The sequence below is a fragment of the Ursus arctos genome, unplaced genomic scaffold (genome assembly GCF_023065955.2).
Source record: "Ursus arctos isolate Adak ecotype North America unplaced genomic scaffold, UrsArc2.0 scaffold_2, whole genome shotgun sequence".
Lineage (NCBI taxonomy): Eukaryota > Metazoa > Chordata > Mammalia > Carnivora > Ursidae > Ursus > Ursus arctos.
This window is the reverse complement of record NW_026622874.1, coordinates 7,198,442-7,224,729: the sequence shown is the minus strand read 5'-3', so window position 1 is coordinate 7,224,729 and position 26,288 is coordinate 7,198,442. Positions and strand designations below refer to the sequence as shown.

Here is a 26,288-nt window from a genome sequence, read left to right as displayed (position 1 = left end):
GGACAAGCAGACTCCATGCTGAGCGCAGAGCCCGACGTGGGGCTCGATCCCACAACCCTGAGATGAAACCAAGCGTTGGACGCTTAACCGACTGAGCCACCCAGGTGCCCCATGTTGCTTAATTCACATCTGAATGGGACAGAAGTGACTTCTAGTTTGTAGACGAACATTATGATGTATACATGAAGGGGAGCAAGGGCCTGAGACGGCTGACATGGCTGCAGGCGCCCACGAAAAGGGGAGAGGATGACGGAGAGAAACGTGGGGTGTGGTGACAGAGTAAAGACAGGGGTTACTGTACCTCCAATGAAGACATCAGAATCTCACAACGGACTCAAAATCAGTACCACGTGAAGTCAGATAAACAGTGTTCCTGCTCATACGAAGTCTTCAAGAAGTCGGCACACTAAACACCACAGATCAGACTTTACTATGCTTAAAATTCAGTGCTTGCTAAGGTCCTTTCCCCCGCCAACTACATCAAGGGAAACAGTAACTGTGTGAGTTTCAGTGTCTATGCCATAGATTAAAACAGTAAAATTAAACCTTTGTCACTCTCTTGACGGGAAGAGCAGACCACTGCGCCAAGACGGGCCGAGGGGAGACAGGAAGGGGGGACCCACAACAGCCGTTTCAAACGAACAGCAGACACACGATCACGTCTTCCCTTTGTCTGTTACTCAGTATTTTCGAATCTGGAAATCTGGAAGGAATAGTGACGAGCTGTGTAGACTTTGGGTAGTGAAGCCACAGGCTTTTCGCATTCAAGAGAACTTATTTTAGAGCCGAAAGATCACTTCACAGTGTCATCTAAGTGTCACAAACAAGCAACACGTATATACTGCAAGTTTATTTCAATCACACAAACGAAGTTAGCGTGTAGGAAATTTAAATGAAACAGTACGGTAAAAATAGCAGAGAACCAAAAAATCTAAAAAGGAAGCACACCTAAAGCATGAGAACCAACATTCATTAGTGTTTCATCTTCAGTTCTGATTGACACGTGATGCTTGCAAATTGTGAACAAACTGTGAAATCACGATGACTGCTCTGGAGAGATTTCAGCACCGGCGGTAGGATGTATACATTCAGTTGGTTTGCAATGGACTGCTGGCCATTTACAGAGCATCTAGGACAGATTTGTCACGGGTCAGATCACAGTGTTGAGGAAAGAAGTGCCTTCCTGAAATCAGAAAGGACTCCCTGAACTGCACTCAGCTTCGGACACCCAGTGAACACAGAGCACGAACACCGTCCGCATGACGGGTTCCAAGGAACATCACCTCGCTAAGGGAAGTCACATGAGCTTCTGCTTCCCACTGGAATTACTGAAATCTCTAACGATGACAAAACTGTCCTGTAGGACAGTAAATGTGTACGGTGATTGGGAAGAACACATTTAGCGATCCGGGCGAACGCACACTGATGGAATGCGATGTGACCCAGCACTGGTTCTGTCCTGTTACACAGACATCCTGGGAGGATCGGACCAAGGCACGAGACACCGAGTGCATACACCAGCTCCTCATTAAGATCTAGCGTGTTGCTGTAGTCTTTCCTCTGACTTTGGACCACTTGTACCCAGTATCCTATCCTACTAGAGACTAACTTCACCGACAAAATCAAGTGATTTCTCACCAGATTTATAGGGGACGTGAGCGTTTATACCATCTAAGTGTTTGCATAACCAAAAGGACAGTAATAAAGATCAAAGTGCCTCTGATCTCTTTTAGAAGACAGTACTGTAGAGGCTTGCTGCAGCTTGGATGCCTTTCCTACTACTGCCTGACGATGAACGGTTGATAGAACAGAACTGTGGACTTGAATTATGATGGCTCATCCATCACAAATTAATCTGAAACTGAAGTCTCTACAGAAACAGAAACTATTTTAACAAGGAAAATAATTCCCTCACTCAAACCTTTTTGAGTGGTAAACTATGCTACCAAGAAGCTCTGACCAACTGAGGTTACAAAATCTAGAAAAAGATGAAAATGAATTATTTCTTCAAAATTTTAGTAAAACTTCAGATTATCAAAGATTTCAAAGCAAATATGGCACGTAACTGAAGCATAAATCAAGATGGAGAGCCTGGAGAATTTGTGATTTCCTAAATTAAAAAAAAAAAAACAAACCTATCCTTGCAACATATAGAATTTCTCCCCTATTTCAATCTTCGAGAGTTTCCAGGGGAAGGGCATGGATTACATGTGCACACATGTGTGTGCACACCTGTGTGGGGGTAAGCAGAGGACCTAGGTCCTTCTTCCCACCACCTGAGTCTTGCTCTGTCACGACAAGAGAACCACGCAGAGCCCCTCGCTGGTCCCCTCTGCCACGTGGTGTCTGTGACATCAGTTGCTGCTGACATCGCTACTTCGTGTGTTTCCACGTAATGAAATTCAAAAGCAGCTTCCTGGTCAGGAACATGTACCTGACACCTGTCCAACTGCGGGCACCTAGGTAGTAAGTAACTGCCAAATTCAGGGATCGAATTTTCGAGTTCCACAGTACGATGTAATCCATGTGAAGCTCAGAATCATGTTCCAGACCGCTGAGATTATTCAAGTTAAAATACGAACAGCTGAAGACATGATGTAAAAGATTGAGTACTTGGTTCTGCTAACATATTTACCAATTAAAGTCACAAAATATTCCTCATTATTATTCATGCAGGTAATTGAGAAAAAAAGGACAGTGCAGAAATTAAAAGAAAAATTATTCCTTCCTTCCTCCCACCCCCCTATACTCTACAAAAGGTTTTCCCTGGGACCAGGCCTTGAAAAGGCCCCTACGTTATTAGTGGGACATGCATTACTGTCTGCAATTAAAAAAGCTAATTTTGTGGTGGTTGTAATTACATTATAAAAATGTCCACATGCATAAATCTAAAAAAGGTTGAAAACCTACGGTAAGTCTACAATATATTGTTTTACATTTGACCACTGGTGTGTGTTACGTAGGAGTCATAGATTTGGTAAAGCATTTTAACAATTTAGGAAGGCATCTAAATCTTTAAATTCTGGACGAATTTTATGTTTTAATCTACAAAATTGCATGAAGGCTAACTCGAGAGACTTCCTATCATTCTAAAATTCCTCAAGCCAGACAAATCATTTTTAGGACACTTTCTTATAAATATCACCCTTGGAAAGCACATACAATTCCATTTGTTCCACTCTTAGGATCTTAACCTACACAGGGCTGATCTCCAATCCTCACGGAATATCCAATGTGATAGGAAGACAAACCTGAGAGAAACATTTACAATACAATAGCATAACTTGCTCAATTCTTCGTCAGCACTCTCTGAAAACAAACTTCTTAAGCCTTTCTCCTCTTTATTTTAGCAATGGACTGTGAAAAACGTGCGATTTTTGTCTTGACATGAAAATATTTCAATGCGTGGCGATCTTGCCTGATGGGTTTAGTATTTTCTGCATAACTACGAAACAGGAACTTGTATCCGACTCTTCCATCCTGTTGAAAAGGTCAGAAAAAAGCAGCAAACTGGGAGGGAAATAGCTTATCGCCAGAGTAACAGCGTCTGAAGGCTCGCGAGGATGTTGGTTTCCTCTTTCCGACTGTTTGTCTCCACTGTCTTCTCACAGCTCACAAATGTAGGGGTTTGTTGTTGTTAACAGCTGTTGTTTGCAGGGGTCTCTCTCCTTTCTCCAGACTTAAGTCCTATTCCTCCTTGGTTCGTCTCTCTACGCAGAATTGGACTTGCTCAGTTCTTGCCTGATCGCTGGGCACGAAAAGGAAATGTATTTCAAGTAAATACAATGATGAGGTAAAATCAATGAGTGATTCATTCCTAAGAAATCTCAGAGGCTGTCTTCAAACTCCAAGTAATAAAGAGACGAACGGACCCTGCATGTTCCACTGCACAGACCTTTGTTTTCTTAACACAAAGATGGTATAATTTATATATATGTACACACACACACACTAATTCATTTGCGCCCTCCCTTTTGTGTACACAGTGACGACACGGACTCTGTGGGCTCAGCATCCACAGAGAAGACAGCGGGGTGGGATGTGAGGCCAGAGCCGAGCCCCGTCGGCCTGGATTTCCATCTGACGCTACTCAACCCCTGACACGTAGGGACCTCATTTATCCCGATTTTTACAAATAACTTCCATTGTAAGGAGAGGGCTCCTCCCTGACATCCTAAGCCAAGCAAAAGGCAGGTTACTATGCAAAAGTAACTGTTTTATGCCCTAAGTAATAAACTGGTTATTTCTTTATGTGCATTTCCTTAAAAATGGGTATTCTCAAACATTACAGGGACAGCAAATCTGTTTATATACTCACCATCAATGAGCTCTTCTTTTAGCTTTGTTAATTCTTTTCTCATTTCATCTAAAATGTCCTAAAATATTAGAGAAACACATCAGGAATACAGGGAAAAAAAAAAAACCTACCACTACAAATACTGTTGCTCATTAGAATTTTAAGAATATATGAAGTATGATGTATAGTTTGTATTGCCAGAGTCCCTCCCAGACAAGGCTGTCTTAGAGTAGTCCGGGCAAATCATGTTTTAACAGTCTTACTAGTCTTCGCTTATTCTAGCCTAGCAAAACATGAAACATTAGAATACTCTCTAAAACTAAAAAATAATTCTGCCATCCAGTGAAAGGTAGGATTCAGGTTAATTTCTAGAAAAGATAGTAGCTCCGCTTTCAGCCTTGTCTTCCAGAAGCAGTCTGAAAGGTGGAGCATAATGAAATTTCAAGAACAGGAAAAGTAAACTAGACAAGCAGATCCTGGCCAACCTGTGATCTGGTCTGAAGTATGGGATTCCTTAGGAATCACACCACAGCTGCCACACCTTGCTTCAAGGAAACCGATTTTCCCCTGGAGCTGCCCTAATGGGTAGAGACGAGGGTGGATGGGGCCCTGTCTGGACTTAGAGGGTCCGATATGGCAGACACAGCCACACGCAGCCACCGAGCACCTGAGATGTGGCCAGTGTGAAATGAGATGTGCTGCCAGGGTAAAGCACACACCAGATTTCAAAGACTTAGCAAGAAGAAAATAATGTGTAATAATTCTTTAGTAATTTTAAAATATTGATTACATATTGAAATGTTATTTCGGTTATATTAACTGAAATATATTAAAATGAAATTCACCTGTTTCTCTTTACCTGTTTAATATGGCTACTAGAAATTTTAAAGTACTTGTGTGGCCCCTATTTGTATTTTGGTTTAATAGTGTTGTTCTAGACGCTCCTTCCTCCATGAAAACCATCCGCCTTCAAAAATTTTGCAAAATCTGTATTTATAAGTTCACTTTGAAATCATGGACAACCACCCCACCCCTGCCCAAACTTAAAAAATCCATAAGAACAGGGGCTCCTGGGTGGCTCAGTCAGTTGAGCGTCTGATTCTTGATTTCGGCTCTGGTCACGGTCTCAGCATTGCGCGATGTAGCCCTGCTTTGGGTTCCGGGCTGGGCGTGGAGCCTGCTTAATACTCTCGCTCCCTCTCCCTCTGCCCCTCCCCGCCCCAAATTACCAGCACAGTGTCACACGACAGCTAAAAGGGCTTTGACAAGGTGACGCAATTTGAAGAGTAACACCTACCCTTTGGATGGATTAGTTCCAATATGTGACCTTTACTACTGCACACCTCAGGTAAAATTAAATCGCTCTATTTAAGGCTCATTTTCTTAAAAACCTTTTCATGTTTAAAATAAGGTTGAAACACTCAATTAGTATAACTCCTCCACTTTACCAATGAGGAAACAAGCACAGAAATTATTAGTACAGACTATCAGATATCCTTATTTAAATTCATATTAAAATCTGCCCTAGCAGGAGAACTTTCCTCTCTTCCCCACTACTTCAGATAGCCAAGAAGTTACCACGTTCTCAAGTGCGTGCCAGCGTCTACTTTAAAGTGTTTTTCAAGAAAAGAAAGCCATGTTTAATATACAGGAAAATGAGGGCTTGATTATCAATGACCTCAAGCTTCCTTTTCAAACTTATAGGACTCAATTTAACTTTTCAAATAACTTTACAGTATAAAAATTAGATTTATCTGAAATTATGGTTAGTATTTCTCCCTTTAATTCGTATTTGACTTTAATTTTGAATGCCTATTACTGCAACATTCTGGGTCCCCTTTTGAGCCGCCAAACATTTACTAGCATTTAAACAAAGGAGTGACACCACAGGGAGCACTGGCTTTGAGGAAAGATGTGGGCTCCGATCCTGACTCAGCTACTGACTGAGCTGTGCGACTGAGCCGTGGAACTCCTCGGAATCTCAGATGCGCAGAGTCTGAGTCTAACACTGTCTGATGGGCCTCCCACGAGGACCAGAAGACACACCATGCTAAGAGTCCAGCCAGCGCCTGGCCTGCTGTGACAGGGACTGGTGGTGACGGTCACTGCTCTCATAGGTCCCCGGGGGGGCCTTGCTTCCTGCAGCTACTCTGGGCTTAGGTCCGTGAAACCGACGTTGTCTTACTAAGGTGTGTACACTGCCCCTCCTCTTTAAATCTTTTTAACACTGCCAATTTTTAAAAATTTATTTTACCTCTTCTGGGAATAAAATATTTTAAAGCCCTACACATCTTCTCACCTATCACTCCTTCCCCTTTCTTGTTTGAGTACCTATGTGTATAATGCAGAGGTATCCAAAATATGGACAAGATCCTTTTCTTTTTTATAAAGTTGAGATAACTGTTCATACTGTTTGGTTCCCTGTCTGTTTCACCTAGCATGGGCGAGTGCTCACCATTCAGTATTCAATACTCTCATTTTTGGTCCCTTAATGGTCACTGGGCCCTCCCCAACACTGTGGATTTATATACTTCTGCAGTATTTTCGTAGCATAAATTCTTGGAAGTGAAATTGCTGGGTTCAAAGGTAAGGTATTTATTTTTAAGGCCTGTGATCTATTTTCCCAACTGCTTCCTAGGAAATAAAAGTATACGAGAGTGCCCATTTCCCTCACATTCTTGCCAAAACCAGATTCACTGGGTCCATTTTTGTCAACAGGTAAGTAGAAAGTGCAACCCCATTTTCCTTCACAATTACACACCATGCACTGACATATAAAGTTTATTTTATATCATTAAGCCACCTGCCCCCACCCTTCACCACTGCTGGAACTTTACGTGAACGCACTGAACCAAAAAAAACGAAGATTTGAAAAAAACAATACAGTACTCATGTCACTGTTTCATTTGTATAGAAAGATCTAAACTCTATATTCTTTTCCAGTACATTCACCATCTGTCAAATGCCAGCACACAGACATTTTTACAGAGAAACCAGTGCACGGGGAGGAAAAGCTGCTGGCGAGCGCCTACCTGCTTCAGCCTGTCGTAGTCTAGCCCCTCCGTCTGGACGCCGTTGGCACTGGGCTGTGATGAAGGTGCAGATTTTGGTCTGTACAAATGGAATTTCCAGGACAGGTAAACAATACTTGGGATGTTTAAGGAGTTCACAAAAAATTGCAAATTTACCAACCCAACACCAGATTTCAGTACTTTTCTTAAAACACAGATGTTAAAAAGTTAATCGTCAAAGTTGCAGGACTGATTAGAACAGAAAACGGATGGTATTTTTCACTTTGCTCAGTGTGTCCAGTTATTTGTAAAGAAATCAGACAACAGTGATGGGATGAAAATGCTCTTCAATAAAGGGCAGAGGAGCACATTCTCTGCGCAGACGGCAGGAAACGGGGTGTGCAGCACGCTGACGGGAACAGACACACCTGACCAGCTGTGACATCGAGGCCCAAGGAGCACGATCTCGTTCTTCTGAAAGTGTACAGAGCCTATGAAACACCTGGCAGACCAACCACTAAGATGCATCAGTTTACAAATTCTGTGCCTTGGTTTACGGGAAAAAACCAACTTAGTAATAAGCATGATTCGTTCTGTGTGTTTCATGCCATTTCGAGCATCCAAATAAGTAAGAATGCTGGGGAAAAAATGAAAAGGATATTCATATCCAGTTGGCTATGTGGCTGTTTCCAGACAAGTTTTTATGGAGATGCCATCTGAATGATGTGTTTCCAGCTAACTACTTACACAAACTTATTTTGTTTAAAAAAAACAAAACAACAAAACAACAGGGTGCCTGGTGGCTCAGTCAGTTAAGCATCTGAATCTTGGTTTCGGCTGGGGTTGTGATCTCAGGGTCGCGGGCTTGAGCCCCACATGGGGTTCCACACTCAGTGGGGAGTCTGCTTGGGATTCTCTCCCTCTCCACTGTCCCTCCCCCTCGCATGCACATTCTCTCTAATAAATAAATCTTTAAATTAAAAAAAAAAAGGAAATGCCACACAGAAGATTATTACTACATGTTCAGAAGTTTAGCTTCTATTAAAAATTCTACATGAAGAAATAAGTCTTAGAAATTAGGTATATTTTAAGCAAGAGTTTCAGTATCAAATAAACCAGTCATGGCTCCTTTCCAATTTCGGCAAGTAGAGAAAATCCCAGTGGAAAATCTAGAGTCTTAACTGGGCACTCCTCTATGTTCTGGTTTAGTATGGTAAGTGGCCATGTTTCGCTCTGAGGGCTGCAACTCAATGCAGATGAAAACTATCCGCTGAGTCATGTATCTTCAAGTACCAACGTCACAAATCTGAACCGAAACTCGGTACACACAGTAACTTTTCAAAGTTATGATTTCACAACTCTTACAAGGCATATTATACTCCAAACCCACAGGCGTTATTTGTGAAGATGAAATATTGAGTTAATTTGCTTTCATATCAAACGTATGACTGCTTAACAGGTTGTCATACAAAGCAAGTCAGCCCATTTTATTTTATGAGACCTCTGCTGCTCTGCTTGTATGAAGCAGGGAAAAACCACTTTCAGAAAACTTCACCCCATAAGCCCTGAGCTGGGCACTGGGGGGAAAAGACGACTTACTTACAGAGCGTATTCCCTTTCCTCTAGAGAGGACACACCTTTTCACTTTGCTGAGGGGGCGGCTGCATCCCCCGGTCACGGAGGACGTACTGAGAGCCACGGCAGGCCAGGCAGGCGTTCCGGGCACAGGCCGCCCTGGTGAACACCCCTGAGGGTCCACACGCTGCATTTCGTTTACCCCCGCTGTCTGTTCCTGCTCTCCTGACCTACACTCTTAATTACTCTGCTTTTCTTTCACTTTTCACATTTAAGTGGTACAACCAGTGAATGCTTTTCTCCTAAGGTTATATAACGGATATCCCCGACGTTCACATGAACGACTATAGTCTGCTAATTAACCAGGCAGTATGTTATGAATATACCCATACTTATTAAACAATACAACACATTATTGTTATATAATAAACGACTGAGGAAACATGCAATTAAGAAATTTTAATTCATGCTAACATGCAATCCACCACCAGCACCACCACCATGATAATTAACTAAAGGGGGGAACTTTTCATACTGAAGGAAAGAAGTAATCACCACTTTTTAAAAAAAGGTTTATCAACATTATTCTATCAAGGGACCCTACGTGGGAAAGCAGTAAGAGAACTGAGAAGATTAATAACAGAAAATCTCATTAAATGCTATTTTCCTATGTACTAGCAAAATTTCTAAGTAATTCTTTTGGTGACAATGATTAAACCACCTTGAAAAAAGCAGGAAAAATGATTTCGTGCTTGTAATATCAACATTTTACACAGATTTAACTGGCTGACAAACTTATCAAATATTTTAATCATCAATAGTATGAAAATAACTTGGCCAAATACAGTCTGCAGAGCTCCTGACTCACTGCCATAGACACCCCTCCATATACTATTTAAGTCATGTTCCCAGGAGACTTCATGTGTATTTTTAAAAATAGGCACATATAATAACATGGGCATACCTCTGTTATTTGTAATCTATGGGTTTTCACCATAATTGATAACAAAGTACGAGGCCTTCCCAGAGGTTTCTGTGTTACCTCTAAACAGCTGCCTATAAAATAACTACCACAATATTTAAAGTCCCTCTACCAAATTAATTCTAAATATAAGCTTAAACACTTGAGGATTTTTAAAAAATTGTCAATTTCTTTAATTAAGAAAGAAATACATGGTTCTTAATTTTCTTAATTAAAAAAACGGTGTAACAGGACTCATCCTAGGAAACCACCTGCCCAGGACGGGAGACGTCAGACTGGTGAAGGCACACAACCCACTGCCAAGTACGGACGAGACACGGATGTCCCTCCAGGAATACGTTTTTCACAAGTGTGGCTGTAATACAGTCCCGTGTTCCACTAGCACACAGTACAAATCTTCTACTCTACCTTTTAAAGGCCTTGTCTCAAGCTTCTAAGGAGAAAAGCCTTTAGAAGAAAATGCAAACGCTACAAAAAGGGCCTGAAGAAGACACAGGCGGCCTCAGACTCCACTCTAGCCTTGCTGATGTGCCCACCATTCACGTGTGTCCTGATCCAACCAGAAAATGAAGGCAGGGGAATGAACCCTATTAACTTTTCTAATTAAAATCTCGTAGTGTTTTTTAAAAAGTGCTCTAAATAAAGCTAAATATGAAAGATTCTATTTTCCTAAAGTAGCTCCCTTGTGGTGATTACCAATCCAGGTAGAAAAAGCTCAGCCCTATCCTCAACATGTTATTTCAAAGTCTCAAACCACAAAGTCACATCAGGATGATACCTGTGTAATGAATCATAGGACCTGTTGTCAAAAACAATCTGATTTTTCCTTGGAGAATCCCGTCTATGAAGGGGAAAAACCATTTAAAGGGAAATACAATAGAACTTTAAAAAAATAATTCATACTATGTTCCTGTTTTATAGATTTGTAGTCACAGCAAAACAATGAAAGGAGTCCATTAACCTTACAACAGTTTTTTCCCAATACAAAAGAAGATACGTGGACCCTAATTCTATTTATGTAAGGATGCTCGTCTGACAATTACAGAGAACAGAAAGGGAATCGTGGTGCAATGACCACTTTGAGAGACTGCAGACATAGTAAAAGCTACTACACAAAGTATCAACAAGTTTCAAAACATAGTAAAAATCACTGTAGCTTGAAGTACGCAAAATTAACTCATCTCAGAAACAGAGCATGTAAGCTCTTTTACCACCTTCAATATAAAACCTGTGAGCTCTTACTGAAAACCATACGAGAACTCACACATTCCCAATGGGACATTCCAGTCGGAGTTTAAGGTAATTTTAATGACAACATTTTTGCTTTGACCCTGCTATCTGGCATCTTCCCTAATACAGTACAACACAGCACCTTGTGTGTATGACAGAGTATTAATCAATCCTACCACTGACGTAACCTCAACATGGACGTTTGTAAGAGAAAGGGGTACTTTCACTGCCATGCGAGGATGACGTGCATTTAGATAAAAACATCAAGTGGCCAATACACTGGCTCTCAGCAGGATCAGGGGACAAAACTTGGGAAGAAAAACCATACAGTTTAATCCTTTCAACATACTTTTCAAATCTTTCATGGCTTAAAACTGCTTGGGGTAAAATTTTAAGACACCTATCACTGGCTGGATCAAATCTATCAAAAGGTATATGAGTGGTCAGGAAAGAAATGGGATTTTCCAAATTTCCATTTCAGGAAAGGAGAGGAAAACCACCCACCAGAGCAGAACACCATTACGACACACTACTGGATAATAAGAACCAATATTCAGTTCATCTACAGGAAAGTCCTTTTTAAATGGTGACTTTCAGAACACTTATTAAACTTCCTTTAGAACTCTGAAAAATCTTTCAAAGAGTATTTTTTAAATGAACCCAAACACATCAAGGAACTTTTATTCCATTTGGAGAACCTATTTCACGTCCCTCCATGGACTCAGGGTTTGCTCACTATGGAACCCGTATCAGTAAGGTAGGGATGAAGAGCAGACACAGAGAGAAAGATTCTTCCCTGTCCCATGTATGTTTTTAAAAGATACACGGGACATCACGATTCTGTTCTCTGATACGGACTTGATAAATTAGTCTTCAAAACGTGCTAGTGGAGAAATCTATAAAAACTACCAGAGACGCATCGGAAGGCCACATCAATCAGGTATCTGATAAACAAAAATGTGCAATTTTTCTCCTCTACTGAAAACATGTCCACCAAAAGCAATTCCTGCATTTTTCTCCTAAAATCAAATACATTCATCTTTTAGTCAGTGAGAAACTAAAAGTTTCTAAATAGTCGAAAAGGCTTTGAGGAACTTAAATAACTCTGTCATCACCAGATCTTTCCTCCTGGCACAAAGAACCACATAAAAACAAATCCAAATTTAGATTTAGGCTCACGCTGAACAGATTTATGACAATGTGAGGTCTATCCTTGTATTTTTCTTTATTAGCTTTCTATTATTAGAATCAAGTTTACTTTTTAAGAGGTAAAAATAAAGCAAAGAGCTCAGAAAGAAAAGGCCAAAAACTTTTTAGTCTCTAAACACATACTTTTTTTCTGGAAAAAAATTTAAGTCCTTTAAACGGTCTCATAAATCCAGAAAAAGTTTCATCTATGTTCAAGATCTGAGATACAAATTTAGTTACGACAATAAAATATGCCTAGCTAAGCAATGCTGAATTCGCTAAGACCATGCCTCACAGCCACTGGTAGAAACAGAAATTCACTAGTCTTGTTTCTGGGCACTATCCTTACTAAGTTGGTTGTAAGTAGAAATTTCTACTGAGAGAGAACTCAATCTTTCTACTTCACAAATTCATAGCTTCAGGTTTTATTTTGCTCTCTTTTACTTTGCTCTCTCATTGTTCAACATTAAATTTCTTGAAAGTGACAACAGTACTGGGGTTACGCAGGAGGATATCCCAGTTCTTAGGGAAAATGCTGAGGCATTTGCAAACTGCTTTCCAACACTCCAGAGAAACACGTGTGGAAGGGAGGTAAGAGCTCATGCCAGTGGGGTAAAACTAGTAACTGGGGAATCAAGGTGACAGGTACATGGGTGTTTCCTCTATTATTCTCTCAACTTTACTGTAGTTTTGAATTTTTCAAAATAAAAAAAAATCGGGAGGAATAAAAACTATCTTAAAATTTCAGACAACCTGGCCAACAGTAAGCAACCCGACAATTCACTAGGAAAAATCTGATGGTGCTCAGTGGTCTCCAGCAGTAGGAGGATTCCAGGTTTTATCTGCTCCTTTGTACTATTTCAAATCTACCATTCACATGTCAATTCCTTTTTAAATACACATGTAGCATAGAAGTCAGAAAACAAACATACCTGGAGATAACAGGTGACTTGCTGCCGTTCATTGTATTTGTTCTTTCCCAAGGTTTTCTTGTTGGTTCTTTAAAAACAAGGTACATAAGTTATGAAGTCTCCTATGTGCTCCCAGAGTTATTTATTGTGAAACCAATAACGAAATACTAAGTAACATCATACATGTTTATGTGGTAATACAGATGAAAAATTTTTAAGTACAATGCTGAACGTTAATTAAAATCTATAAGGATTCCAATTTGTACATCTTCAGACCTTAAAATGAGAGGACATTAATAAGCAAGTATGACGAGCCCCCCGGGAAAGTGCAGGCTGCCAAGTCTCTGACACCGGAAGCCCACACACCAGGAGGTGCACAGCCTCTCTAGCGATAGAGATGGAATTCTCAGCTCAGGGTCTGGAGAAGCTTCAGGGAGCGCACGAGTGAAATGATGAGCAAATCTGTATAAAAATATGGTCATCCCCTGGGGGAGGGGGATGGATTCATAGTTCTTTTCAACTTGTAAACAGTTCTGTGACCCCAACTGACAGTGGAGTTCTACAGAGTCTGTGTTCTTAGTAACAGCATATATGCTAATTTTGGCTTCTGGAAGAAAGATAAAGTAGTTCATAAACCAGATAATTTTTAATGAAAGTAATATCAACAAACTGATCTGAGTCCCATTTAGAGGAAAAACAATTTACAAAGTCACAATATTAACCACAGTACAGCCATCAAAATATTGAATAGCCACCATTCAATGAGATTGTGAGGTTTTTTTTTTTTTGGCAAATGGGTTACAATCACAAAAACAGAATTTTTTAGGATTTCTAAACAGCGGAATTCTAGAGGTTGCTGGTAGTCTCCAAACCAAAATGTGTAGGAATTACTGTGGACATTTCTCTATAAAAACTTCTCATGGGCCATTCTAGACATTAATTCATCAAAATTACCAAATTTATTCATGTCACTTTATTTCAAATGAGATAAAAAGCTGAACAGGTAAGACCAGCTCCTGGCTTCAGTCAAACACAGGAAAGGGCACCTCACATCCTCATCACGGATGCTTGTGCTGGTCAGGCACCTCCAGGGAGAGGTAGTTTGTTCGTACTCTATGGAATATAATCGCAACCTAGAGCCCTCAGCATCAGAAACTGTGTGGAGTTCAATACCACTTGCCCAAAGCTGTAATGAGGCTTCTTTTTTCCTTACAAATGAGCAGCTTTATTTCCCTGATTATCAGTATTACCCAAACGCATGGTTAAAAGGACAACTCTCTCCATTTGAGAATGTTTTGAAATGGACATCAGTGCTAACTACGTGCTCACCTAATCTTCATCTTTAAGAATCCAGGATTAAAAGTACTTCCCTTCATCTGATAACGTATGTCTCTGTGCTCTAGTGAATAACCTCAAATCATCCACAGCAGTACACATGGAATGTGTAAAAGTTACGATTTTCAAAGAATCATCAGAAAAAAACTTTGGGTTTTAATGGATCTCTCCATATCACAAAGGCAGAGGAAAAGCAAGTCAGTGCCTTCAAGTGTGAACAAACAACTTTGTTTTCATCATCAGGCAGGCACTTGGTCCCAACATGGGTAAATGGGGCATTTTTAACTGAGCAGTATTAGTATTTCGAGAAGGCTCATAAAGGTTAAAACAGACCTCCTGAACTTACCAGGTGTACTTGTTGACGAGGCCTTGGAAGTTACGGGCTCCGAATCTTCCTAAATAGACAGAAACACTTATCAATCACATCGTACCCACCAGCAAGCTAGACACAGAGTCAGGGGCTCACATGCTTCCATTTCCAACATGCCTGCTGCGTTTCCCACTGCGTCCTTCATCAGCCTCCTCTCCCTTCCGTTGCAGCCCAGACCTGCCTCCTGTATCCCCCACAGCCCCCGTCCTCCCTGCGCGGCATGAGCCCTGCTGCTGAGCTGGACGTAGCGGCAGGTGGGGGCACAGCTAATAAACATGGGGCTCCTAGGGGATTCACCTAATTCCTTCCTTTTCAACACAAGGACACGGAGACCCTAAGAGATACAGAACATCGGGTGAAGATACAGCATTCGCCCCACAGCTGAGTGCAGCATTTTCCTGGCAGATCCCCATGCCCTGCCCGCCTCACAAGAACGCTAGGAAAATGGGATACATCACGCTCGAAACAAGCCATTTGTAATCTGTGAAGAGCTGAAATAAGGAATTGTAAGTTCCACCCCATCTCTGACATCGCTCCCTGAATGAGCCACGCCGGGCTTTCCCGTTTTCAGTTGGGGTACACTCTCTTCATGAACTTACGTTTTTGTCCTCTTTTTGTTCTGTTTCTATTGTTGATCCCTTTTCAGCAATTCTTCTCCTAGAAAGAAGGTAAATCAGATTTTTTGAAAATTCATCTAACTCTGAGTATAAAAACAACTCCAAAAGGGAGGAACTGCGTCTAGTTAAATTGTTTTTTAATAAAATGAACATAACCCTCTCAATCCCGAACGTGTTCACACAGTTTCTCACTCACCTCCTGGCCAGCAGGGCACTCATTTCTTCCATTAATCCACTGCCTCCTAAAGGAAGGGGTCCATTCCCACGACCTGTGTCTGACTTCGAGGAGGCTGGGTTCACACCAACGGTGGTCCCTCCGCTTGGGAAAGAAGCATCCTCCATCTTGATGAGAATACAGACAGAAAGTAAACTCCTGTGCTTATGACATTAATTTCAATAAAAACATCCAAATATTATTTTTTAAAACTTTCTAAGAACCAATGGAGTGATTGGCATTAACTTTTTATTAATCAGTGGAAGTTTCATCCACGTTTACATCAACAATAATGGGATAAAACATTATCACGTCTCCCTGTTCCATACACGGAGGAGGACATGTCACTCTGGTGGCACAAAAATAAGTAATCTGCCAAAACACGCATAATCCAAATCTAATCTTGAGGAAACTATCGGGGAAACCAAACTGAAGGGCAGGCTCCAGAGACAGTTCTGCAGACCTTGCCAAAGTCAACCTCACGTACGAAAGAGTGAGGAACTGTCCCAGATTTTATGGCAAACTCAGGACATCGCAGCTAGATGTACTGAGTGATCTCGGGCTAGAAAAGAAAACTGCCATAAAGGACATTGTTGGACAATACGTGGCATTTGAATACATTTGTAGATTAGAAGAGTCTGTCAATTAAACTTCCTGATCCTACTCGTTCTCCAGTGGGCACGTATAGGTGAATGTCCCTGCTCCTAATGACCCCACGCTCCAGTGTTTAGGGAAACGGGGGCGTGGTGTGTCTGACTCACTCTCAATTCAGACAAAAAGGGAGCGTGTGTGTGTCCCCCAGAAGGAAAACACACGTGGAGAATAATTAAGCAAATACGGTAAAACGTGAAAGTGGTGAGTCTGTGTGGTGCGTTTACAGAGGCTATATTCTTGCAACTTTTCTGTAAGTAGAAATTATCCCGAATTTTTAAATCAATGATGTAACACAGGATTCATGAAATGGGAAGACAGTAAATCCGCTATCCCGGTTACTGAGGAAGAATAGACACAAGCAGAAAGCACAGAGACGTGGAGGTGCATTTACCCGGGACACTTTCCTCAGTTTCGCTCCGGCGATGGCAGCCGCAAGTCCAGTCAAAGGGCGATTGTCTTCAGACGCGGATCCCGCAAAAAATCCAGATGCAGGGAGGGGGGGGAGCAGGAGGTGGAGGGGGAGGGGGGGGCGCTTGATTAGGAAGAGGGGGCGGAGGGGGTGGGGGTGGAGGCCCCGAGGCGGGGAGCGGAGGTGGGGGCGGAGGCCCCGGGTGGGGGGGCAGTGCTGCTGGAGCCGGGGCAGGACCTGGGGGGAGTGGAGGGGGGGGCGGAGGTGCAGGTGGTCCCAAGACAACGCCTGAGAGAAAGAGACGTTAAATAAGACCGTCAACAACAGAGCCGCAGGACTCAATCTTGTGCAAAGGGATGCAGGATGCCATGCTAAATTAAACTGCCTCAAACAGTTACTACCTATTAATGAGCTCCATTTAGCCTAATGTTTAAAGTTGAGATCAGTGTCAAAAAGATACTAAAATGCAAGGCCAAAGTATATAATAATGTCCTGCCTTAATGTTAGAGCTTTATTAACAGAACTGTAGGACAGTCAGCTAGTTACATCTTTGGGGGTTCATAGGGCTGTGTAAGTGCTTATAAAATCTGTGATGGAGGCAGCGTCCTGAGGAAGCGAGCCCATGTGCATGACCGCAGTTAGGACTGCTGGAAATAATGGACTTCCAAGAGTCTGTGTGAACCTGGAAAGGTTGAGACCCTTAAGCCTACCATAGTGAAGACCCCATATTTACGCGCAGACAGACGGCCGCAGTGGCTGGACTGAGAATAGGAGGGAGGGGTGGGACCCCAGTTCAGCATCTTAAAAATGTTCCACCTTTTAAATCTAATGTGTACAGAATCACTGAAGTAAAGGAATCTACTAGAACAAAGTACAACCTGAAAGTAACTACCAGAAATAATTAAATGATACAGAATTTGAAGTTCCTTTTAGTCTAGAAGACAGGGGTAAGAGAGAAATGTCTCCAAACCTTGGAAAATCACAAAGAGAGTGAAGGACAACTTACTTGGTATCAGAAGACCAAACTAGTAGGCACTCTCCCTCCTTGAAGACTTTTAAAGGGGTATTTTAGGACAAATAAGATGCTATCTGCACACTGGGTGGTAATTTTTTGAAACTGAAAACACCAACAGCTCTTAGAGGAACACAGAGCAATGGAATGCCTCTCTTCCTCGGACTGTGGGCTCTAAGGGCACAGCAGGTGGGTCACATGCCCTTGTCAGGCTCACTGTGCCTCCCTGTCCGGCATTACCATCACGTGATAGAAGTCTGCCTGTACAAGAATTCTGACTCAGTGTTTAAGCAAAATCAATGCGCCACAAGAAAAACATATACACAGCAATAACAAGTCTTATTTCTTATCTTAAGAACAAAGATTTTTTAAAAAGAAGGGTATTTAAATCCAGGCTATGACACTGTTTCTTTCTACGTACAAATTAGTTGTCATATTCCTTCCTGCAATTCTTGCTAAATCCTATCTTTGAAAAAAAAAAACAGGGTTGCCAAGCATCTTCTTATTCACTATGGAACCAGGTCCTTCTCTACTTACAAATCATCCAAACTTAGAAGATTACATCCTCCCTCCCCTGTTACCATGACGGCAAGGTTTGGGCAAGGGGAGGGGGTGGGAGGGATGACTGTGGAGGATGCTTATTCTCTGCCAACTGTCCCTTCAGGCCACAATTACTTCTTGTAATTCTGGAGCATGGATTCCACCACTGGGGCACACATCAGGCCTGCCATACTCCCCACCCCACAGGCAAAGTCGGGCTGCTCCTCAGGTTTTGGGGTATACCTAGTCCAGTGTGAGAAGCCCAATACAGGAGAGGTCAAAATGAAACAGGGCTCAAGAATCAGAACTGTTCCAGGGGAGACTCTAGGATGACACATTTCAGGACTTCAGTTGGGCACCAAACAGAATCTCCAAATTTCCCACAAATTAAAGGAAGACAAGTTAGGTCATGTATTTATCCTGTAGATAAATCATGTAGATAAACGTGTCGAGTAACATCTTCCTAGTGGGATTTATAAGGAATGTGTTGCACAGGCCCTCAAATACTGGGACAGCCCTCCAGCTACGACACTGTGGAAGACATCAAAATCCAGATCAACGTGGACATTCCTCATCTTGACCCTCCTCCAACTGCAGTTAATCCAGCAGAAAGAACCTCACTCATCTTCTACTTGTTTATAAATTACAGGAAGTTGGGCACAGTGACAGGGCTGTTTGCCTACCAAAACCACCCTCCCCGTGCTTCTAGGCAGTGACAGCTGCTGGTACACCACATGTCCAGGACTCGCTGTTAGTAGCAACAATGGAAGCCTTACCCTGTTGGGCTGGAGTCTCGGCCGGCTGAGAGGCTGCCTGCAAGCCTGGCTCAGAAGCAGAGGAGTCCCCCAGCACAGAGTTTAGAGGAGTCTCCGCAGAGGCAGGGGCAGCTGCAGAGGGAGAAGGGAGAACACTAGGCTTGGATGAGGGAGTTGAGGCAATAGGGGTGCTTGGAGGAGGAGAGGCTTGAGATCCACAGTGTGAGCGCGGTGCGAGGGAAGGCAGTGGAGGCGGCGGCGGCGGCGCTGCTGGCCCTGAGGTAGGCGGTGGAGACACTGGACATGTGACAGAGTCAAGCGGCCCATTGGGTGCTGTTGGTGATGGAGGCATTGGGGGCACAGGAGAAGAAACACAAACAGGGAGGACAGGCCTTGGACCAGTCGCTTTGCCTGGGGGACTGCTAATCATTACTGGAGGAGATGGAGGGAGGGGCGAAACAGCGGAAGTAGACCAGGCACAGGGCTTCGTAACTGGAGGCTGAGAAGAGGGTGTGTTCACAGGAGAAGAAGGCCGAGAGTTTTTGTTCAGAGGACGAGGAACTGTAGCGTAATGGGGAAGAACAGGGTGGAAGGCTGAACCTACAGATGCTGCAAAACGTGTCGCGGAGTGTCGAAGTGGTGGTGTAGGGGGTGTGGAAGTAGGTGGCAAAGCGGTCACTACAGCATAGTCAGGAGTGGCCTCCGACACTGGAGCTGAGATGACTTTAGCATAGGATGGAGGAGGTGCCGAAGGAGGCTGGCAACTGGCATACTCAGGAAGTGGCGCGCTATACAGGGAGCTGTCGGAGGATGGAGCTGCACAGAAGGTGGGAAGCAACAGCAAGGACAGGATAAAAAAGGAGAGAGAAAAAGGGAGCTAGTAAAGCCACAAAACCAGCATTCAGACAAAATGTACAAATGTAGACCACAGTTAGTACCCAAGAACTAAAGCACGTGTGCAAGAACTGATCTCACCCGAGAACGTGTGAACTCGTTCGTGCATTTTGAAACCCAGAGGAGGAAGAAATCAGTTTTCTTTTTATCTGATAAGTATACTGATAAATTGCTTAGCTTATCCTTTGCAAGAGCAAGACTGTATCTTAATTCTCATTATTTAGCCCACTAAAAGGACATTAAAATTACATGCATAGGACCATAAACAGAAGAATACGTCTGCTGGTCTTTTAAGAACAAATAGCAAAACTGACAAAAAGTTTTATAAAGGGCTAGGAACCCCCTATTCAATGCTTATTTATGGATAAGTGTTGTTCTTCTGGCTATCACCCCAGAAAATAATTAGGCAGTTAAAAACAAATTAACGCAAACAACAAACCAATCAACCACACTGAGATCCACGCTGAGACCTTTGATATAGGCCACATGGAATAGAAAAATAATTCTTAAATCCTATTCCAATAAATGTCAATTTTAATGAATGTCTCAAACTTTCAGTTTTCTCTTAACCCTAAATGTCATTCAATAAATTCCATTAGATTTAGAAGTTTTCACTAATTTTTCGCAATACTCGGACATCCGTAAAGTACTAGTCCGTTTTAGAGAGGGTGTTTTCCTCCTTCGACAGGTCTAGAGTGCCATCAAGCACACTTCTTGAATCCTATAGGATTCAGGACAGTTTAAGCAACCTCCAAAGGGAAATACATTCCTAGTTCACCCAATACAGAACATTTCCCATAAACACACAGTGCACTTTACAGCCAATTTACAGCGAGTCCGAAGAATTAGAAAGCCGGACTACACAGAGCTTTCCTAAGTCTCCAAGCAATAAATGCCATACAGAGAGGACTAAGGAAATGGTAAAGTAGCAAGTGCTGCATGTTTTGCCCTGTCCACCCGTCCTGCTTGCCCCCCCCAGCCCCTCCCTCCCGGCACCCCGCGCCCGACACCAGGCGGCAAAGCGAGGCGCGCACTTACCAGCGGCTGACAGCCTGCGCTCGCGCTCCCACTCCAGCTGCTCGCGCTCCAGCTGCTCCTGCCGCTCCCGCTGCTCCCGCTCGCGCTCCCGCTGCTCCTGCCGCTCCCGCTGCTCCCGCTCTCGGTCGAGCCGCTCCAGCCGCTCTCGCTCCAGACGATCCTGACGCTCGCGCTCCCGCTGCTCCCGCTCCCGCTCCAGCTGCTCCTGCTCCAGGCGCTCGCGCTCCACTCGCTCCACGCGCTCACGCTCCACGCGCTCGCGCTCCAGCTCCTTCTGTCGCTGCTGCTCTTGCAGCTGCCTGAAATTTAAAAATTTAAAAAAAAAAATCAGAAATATGCAACAATGGCCACTCACCACAAAACACCCACTCCTTCAGATGAACCTATGCGCGCCTCAGTTCTGATACAGACACAAAGTGGAGCCTGCAATCCACATCCGCCAGTGAAGACGGATGGGACGGGAGGACTTACCAGCGTCACAGAAATGAAAACGACCTAGCTGGATCATCCCCACGTGACACTAGCGTCTCACTCTACTCTGCACTGTTCATGAACAAAGTGCTACAAATAAATGAATTTTCCAAGTGGCTGAACATGCAACACCATAGTGCCACGTCATTGTATCAAATGTCCTCTTAGAAAACACCAGGGCTGGCCACACAGTAGTGCGACAAAAGTCGGCTTCATTTGTTTTTGCACCCTGTCCCTACCACTTCTGAAGGATCACAACTGGCAGGTCTGCTAGGGGAAAAGGTACTCGTATCTTAAGATTTTGGATACATGGCTCCCAACTGTGTTCAGAAATGGTGGCTGGGCTCCCAAGCAGCCCCAAAGATGAGAATTCCCTTTCTCCTCTCCAACACCGAACACTATCACCGTTTCTAACGGCAGCTGAGAGGCTTGCTCCCACAGACAGCCTGCATTCTGCCCTCTCGGAGCGCAGTGCGAGACACGGCTGCACGTGCTCTCTGACCAGCTTGCTCCCAGGAGAGTTCATATTCCATACTCAGGTGAAGAGCTCCTTTCTCTATTAAAGGTGATAACCCTTTGTCACAAATGCTGGTCGTATGTATTTCTAACTTTTATTAAGGCTTTTTAAAGATGCCTTTGATTTTTACAGTTTCATTTAAAACCGTAATGTGTTAACTTTGTTGAAGTTGTGATCTGGCTTGTAACTTTTACATAGAAAGTCTAGTGCTCTATTCCTTTATGTGATCTGCCTTTGAAATCTTTCTTAGCCCCTTCTCACAACAAAGTTACATAATTACATGTTTTTACAACAAAACCCTTAGTTTATATGAAATTCATCTTAGTTTTGGGATGTGTAGTCCTGAGCTACGTCACACACCATTTAGAGTTGCTCATGGTCCTGATTTAAGATGCCACCTTTATGTGTGTAGTTCTGAAATTCCAGAATGTTCTGGTTGGTGGATCTGTTTGTCTAGTATGGGACCAGGACCTTGATGCTTTGACATCTGAAATAAATATCTAGTAGGGTGCATCCAACCTTATCACTCTTCTTTTTGAGTTTTTCTAGATGATTCTCAAGACACTTAGCTTCTTCTAGGTTAAACTTCAGAAACACTTTGTTAAATTTAACCCTTCTGCCAAGACCTATCCTTCTCAATCCTATTAATGCTTTATTAAATTTGAAGATCAATGAGAAAAACATTCATGTCTTTTAATCTCCTTGTCTAAGAATGTATGGAATGTCTCAGTATTTATACAATTAAATTAAAAATCTCCTTTCACTCTAGGACTTCAAATGCTGGCTTTTGGAATCACTGTGATTATATTAAAACCTAAAGAGGCCCAATGTATATGGGTCTGAAACATAAAAGCAAACTGTATGTTTCCATACATATATGTAACAGAGCAGGCAAATATGTCTCCAAGTACCTAAGCGATAGTCTTGCTATAAAAGTTAACTCTCCCCAAAATAAAAAATAGCCCCATCTTATACATAATATATTTCATAGCATGGTGGGTAAGATTAAATGAAGCAATGCCTTAAAAAGCTGTTTAAAAAGTTCCTGGGGCATTAAGAACACTCAATAAATGTGAGCTACAATCGGGAATTTCACGAGGACTTTTCTTGGCACTGGCTAATAAACCGCTGGGTTCCCAGTAGAGGCAGAGCTAAATGACAGAGCGAGGATGCCAGCCTTCGTCCCTCCCAGCACTACCAATAAACCACTAAGACTTCTCCAGAAATCTCTCCCCTTCGTGTTTCCTAAACTGACCACAAAAAGGGAAAAGCCCATTTGACAAGTGAGTCAACCCCACTTGTCTCAGAAAAGCACGAAGCCTCTCTCTGGGCCTATCCCCGTACTTAACAGTACCTGCACAAGAGTGGTGGGAGGCCCTACTCAGTGCAAGCAGTCACTGCGTCAGACCTGGGACATATATTTAAAACACACCATATGTGTCAAAAAGTATGAGCGCACTCGTACTTTTTAATGTAATACTCCAAGCAATCTACTGGATCTGAAAGGGAAAGATATACCCGTAGTACTCTAATGAGAACACATCTGTGCACAGAAGCTAAGGGAAACTACTTAGCGTCAGACTACAGCAGCTCACCAAGAACTCTAGGATGAAAAGACACAAGTTCCTAGGCCCTTTCCCGTTTCCACACCACCTCTTTCATTTTATTCTTGTCAACATAATACAGGTACATAAAGCTTATTTAAAAAAACCAACAGTTCATTGCTCCAACCTTCCCACCCATTTCCAATTACTCTCAACTCTTTTTGGACTTTTCTTTTAACTTCAGATACTGCCCACAGGTAACTCCGGTGGCTCCCTCACCACACCCAAGCCTCTCCCAGCACAATCACGGGAGAATGCACATTCCTGGTGAAATCAATATTCAGAGTTTATGTTATTAATACAGCTACACCATATGATACCCTAAGACTACGCTGCATTTCTCTTCCTGTCTTTAAAGTCATCTCTACACCCAATGCGGGGCTCGAGCTCATGACCCTGAGATCAAGAGTCGCACACTCTTCCACTTGAACCAGCCAGGTGCCCCACACTGCATTTCGTATTGACGTTCTGATTTGTTTTGCTGTTGTTGCTGTTTTTACCTCCCAGCTGATGGTCATTTCTCCAAGCAACACAATGCTTTTATCACAAAAAGTAAGCTCAAGCCACAGGCAGAAAGCCAGATCTCAAGGAATTATTGCATAATGACATTTACAGCCAGGGAGTCCTGACTTAGGAAGATTATTCCACATGTCAGAACCTAATATTTATTCAAGGGTTTTCACTCTGTAAAAGATCAAGAAGGAGTATGACGCCAGAGAGATTCCCAAGTTCACAGACAGTGAGTGGAGTAGGCAGTTCATACAGCTCCAAGAAATTCTGCTATTTTCTTAATTTGAAGGGAGAAAAAAAAAGAGGTGGTTAAAGTCCCTGGCCACTTTTTAGCCTGCTCACTGAAAAGATGCACATCTATATATATTTCCCAAAGTAGTGTGTCAAAAGGAAAATCTCAGGCTTACAAATCTTTAGTAGCATGAATAATTCCCACCTAAATTGGATGATATATAAACCTGACATTCATGTTCTGACCTCTAAAGCAAGGACATCTGTATTATCTTTTTAGGGGACAGTTTCCAAGTTTATAAACCCTGCTTTTCTTAAAAATATCACTGCCAACTCACAGACAGGAAACGCACATTGACTCTTCTTCCCAGAGCTGTGTCTACAGCTGTTCTTTACTCAGAGCCATCTGAAGACTTTCTCAAAATACAAGGGCTCGACTTCTGAACTACGCAAAAATTCTGCCAGACTAACTTTTAAGTTAGGATATGTATTTTACATTAACTTGAAAGTTTCTGAGAAAATACACATTTTTTTCAAAGACAATTGTAGTGCAAATGACCAATATTATAGCCACCAAAAGCACTGGGAAAAAAAATCAGAAATTGTTCCTCCCACCACCAAAATACCTATTTCCTTAAAAGATCTGTCCCCCAAAGTGAAGAGATGCCCAAAGCACTGGCCAACGATGAGTTTAATAGATTTTTCTTAAATATATTCAGACATAAATTTAGTTTATGTTGACTCAAAGACTTTTTTTTAAGCAAGCAAAATATAATTAAAGTTTAAAAATACATTTCATACACCCTTACCTATGCGGAAGAGTGTTAGGTAGATCACAAATGATTTAAATTTTGATACAATGAAGTAAAGGAGAGCAGACTCAGAAAATAATCTGAGTTGATAACACTTAGTAACACAACAATGTTCCTGACATTTGTCAGAAAATAAAATTACACCAATGTGTTCTGATCACATCACGTGGGTATTTCACTTCTCTATTAGCAAGCAAATGGAAAGTGGATAAAACGAAACAAGACAATCAAGATGTAACGTTACGAGGCCCGTACTTACAGGAGGAGGCGGTCGACTCTCGGTCCATCCTGCCTGTGAAGGCCGACCAGGGGGCTATAAACCCTCATTGCTGCCCCGCTGCTTGGGTGCTGGGACAACTAGTCCCCTTTTATAACTTTGAGGTAGTGGTGCTGATCTGCTGGCTATTTATAGACATTAACTAAATTGAGTTCGATGTTGAGCCTAAACACAGGACTGACTCATGTTTCTTAAATATGTTTTTCATCATTGTCAAAGAAGCCAGATATTAATGAGTAAGCACCCAAAACTGATATTAACAAATGAAACAAAAATGAGTAGAAAACTAAACTATCCTACCTTCACGTGACGACAGGAAAGGTACGGGACTGATTAACATCCAAAGTCAACATTCGTTTTTTCAACTCGAACTCACCCTCATTGAAATAAAACAATGAAACTTATAAAACACACACACAGCAGGACAACAAAGCTTGTAACAAAACGGGAATCCCTTCCCTGGGGAGGGACCCTCCCCGCTCCTGATTTCGCTCTCCAGAAGCAAGTACTTCCAATCTGGTACTGACCTCGTGTTTCTGAACACGGTGACTTGTTCAGAGCGGCTCCTTCTTAGTCCCCCAGCCTGACCATTATCTACTGACGTCCTACCGCACGAAGGAGCTAGTTCCTACCCCCCCACCCACAAAACCTCCCTCCTCATTCTTCCAACCAAACCACACCGCCACTTCGGATACATCGACATTCACTTGTATTATTCATGGCTGATCACATTTACTTTTCAGAGCAATTCTTCCTTGCTCTGGTGTTAAAAATTAGTATTTTTTTCATTTGATTCTTTTTCTTTACACCACCCCTGCTTCACCCCAAACTCTG

At 42.5% G+C, this 26,288-nt stretch overlaps 1 protein-coding gene across 1 annotated transcript in view; it reads right to left on the bottom strand.

The window, feature by feature from the left end:
* Nucleotides 1-835: 835 nt before the first annotated feature.
* ENAH (ENAH actin regulator) overlaps nucleotides 836-26,288 on the bottom strand; it is a 135,727-nt gene continuing 110,274 nt past the window's right edge. Inside the window, 12 exon segments of the mRNA XM_057314883.1 lie at nucleotides 836-3,748; nucleotides 4,319-4,376; nucleotides 7,330-7,408; nucleotides 10,644-10,706; nucleotides 13,216-13,282; nucleotides 14,876-14,924; nucleotides 15,499-15,556; nucleotides 15,713-15,858; nucleotides 16,776-16,886; nucleotides 16,888-17,081; nucleotides 19,122-19,916; nucleotides 21,033-21,331. Coding sequence (XP_057170866.1) covers nucleotides 3,711-3,748; nucleotides 4,319-4,376; nucleotides 7,330-7,408; nucleotides 10,644-10,706; nucleotides 13,216-13,282; nucleotides 14,876-14,924; nucleotides 15,499-15,556; nucleotides 15,713-15,858; nucleotides 16,776-16,886; nucleotides 16,888-17,081; nucleotides 19,122-19,916; nucleotides 21,033-21,331 — 1,957 coding nt within the window. The 3' untranslated portion in view covers nucleotides 836-3,710.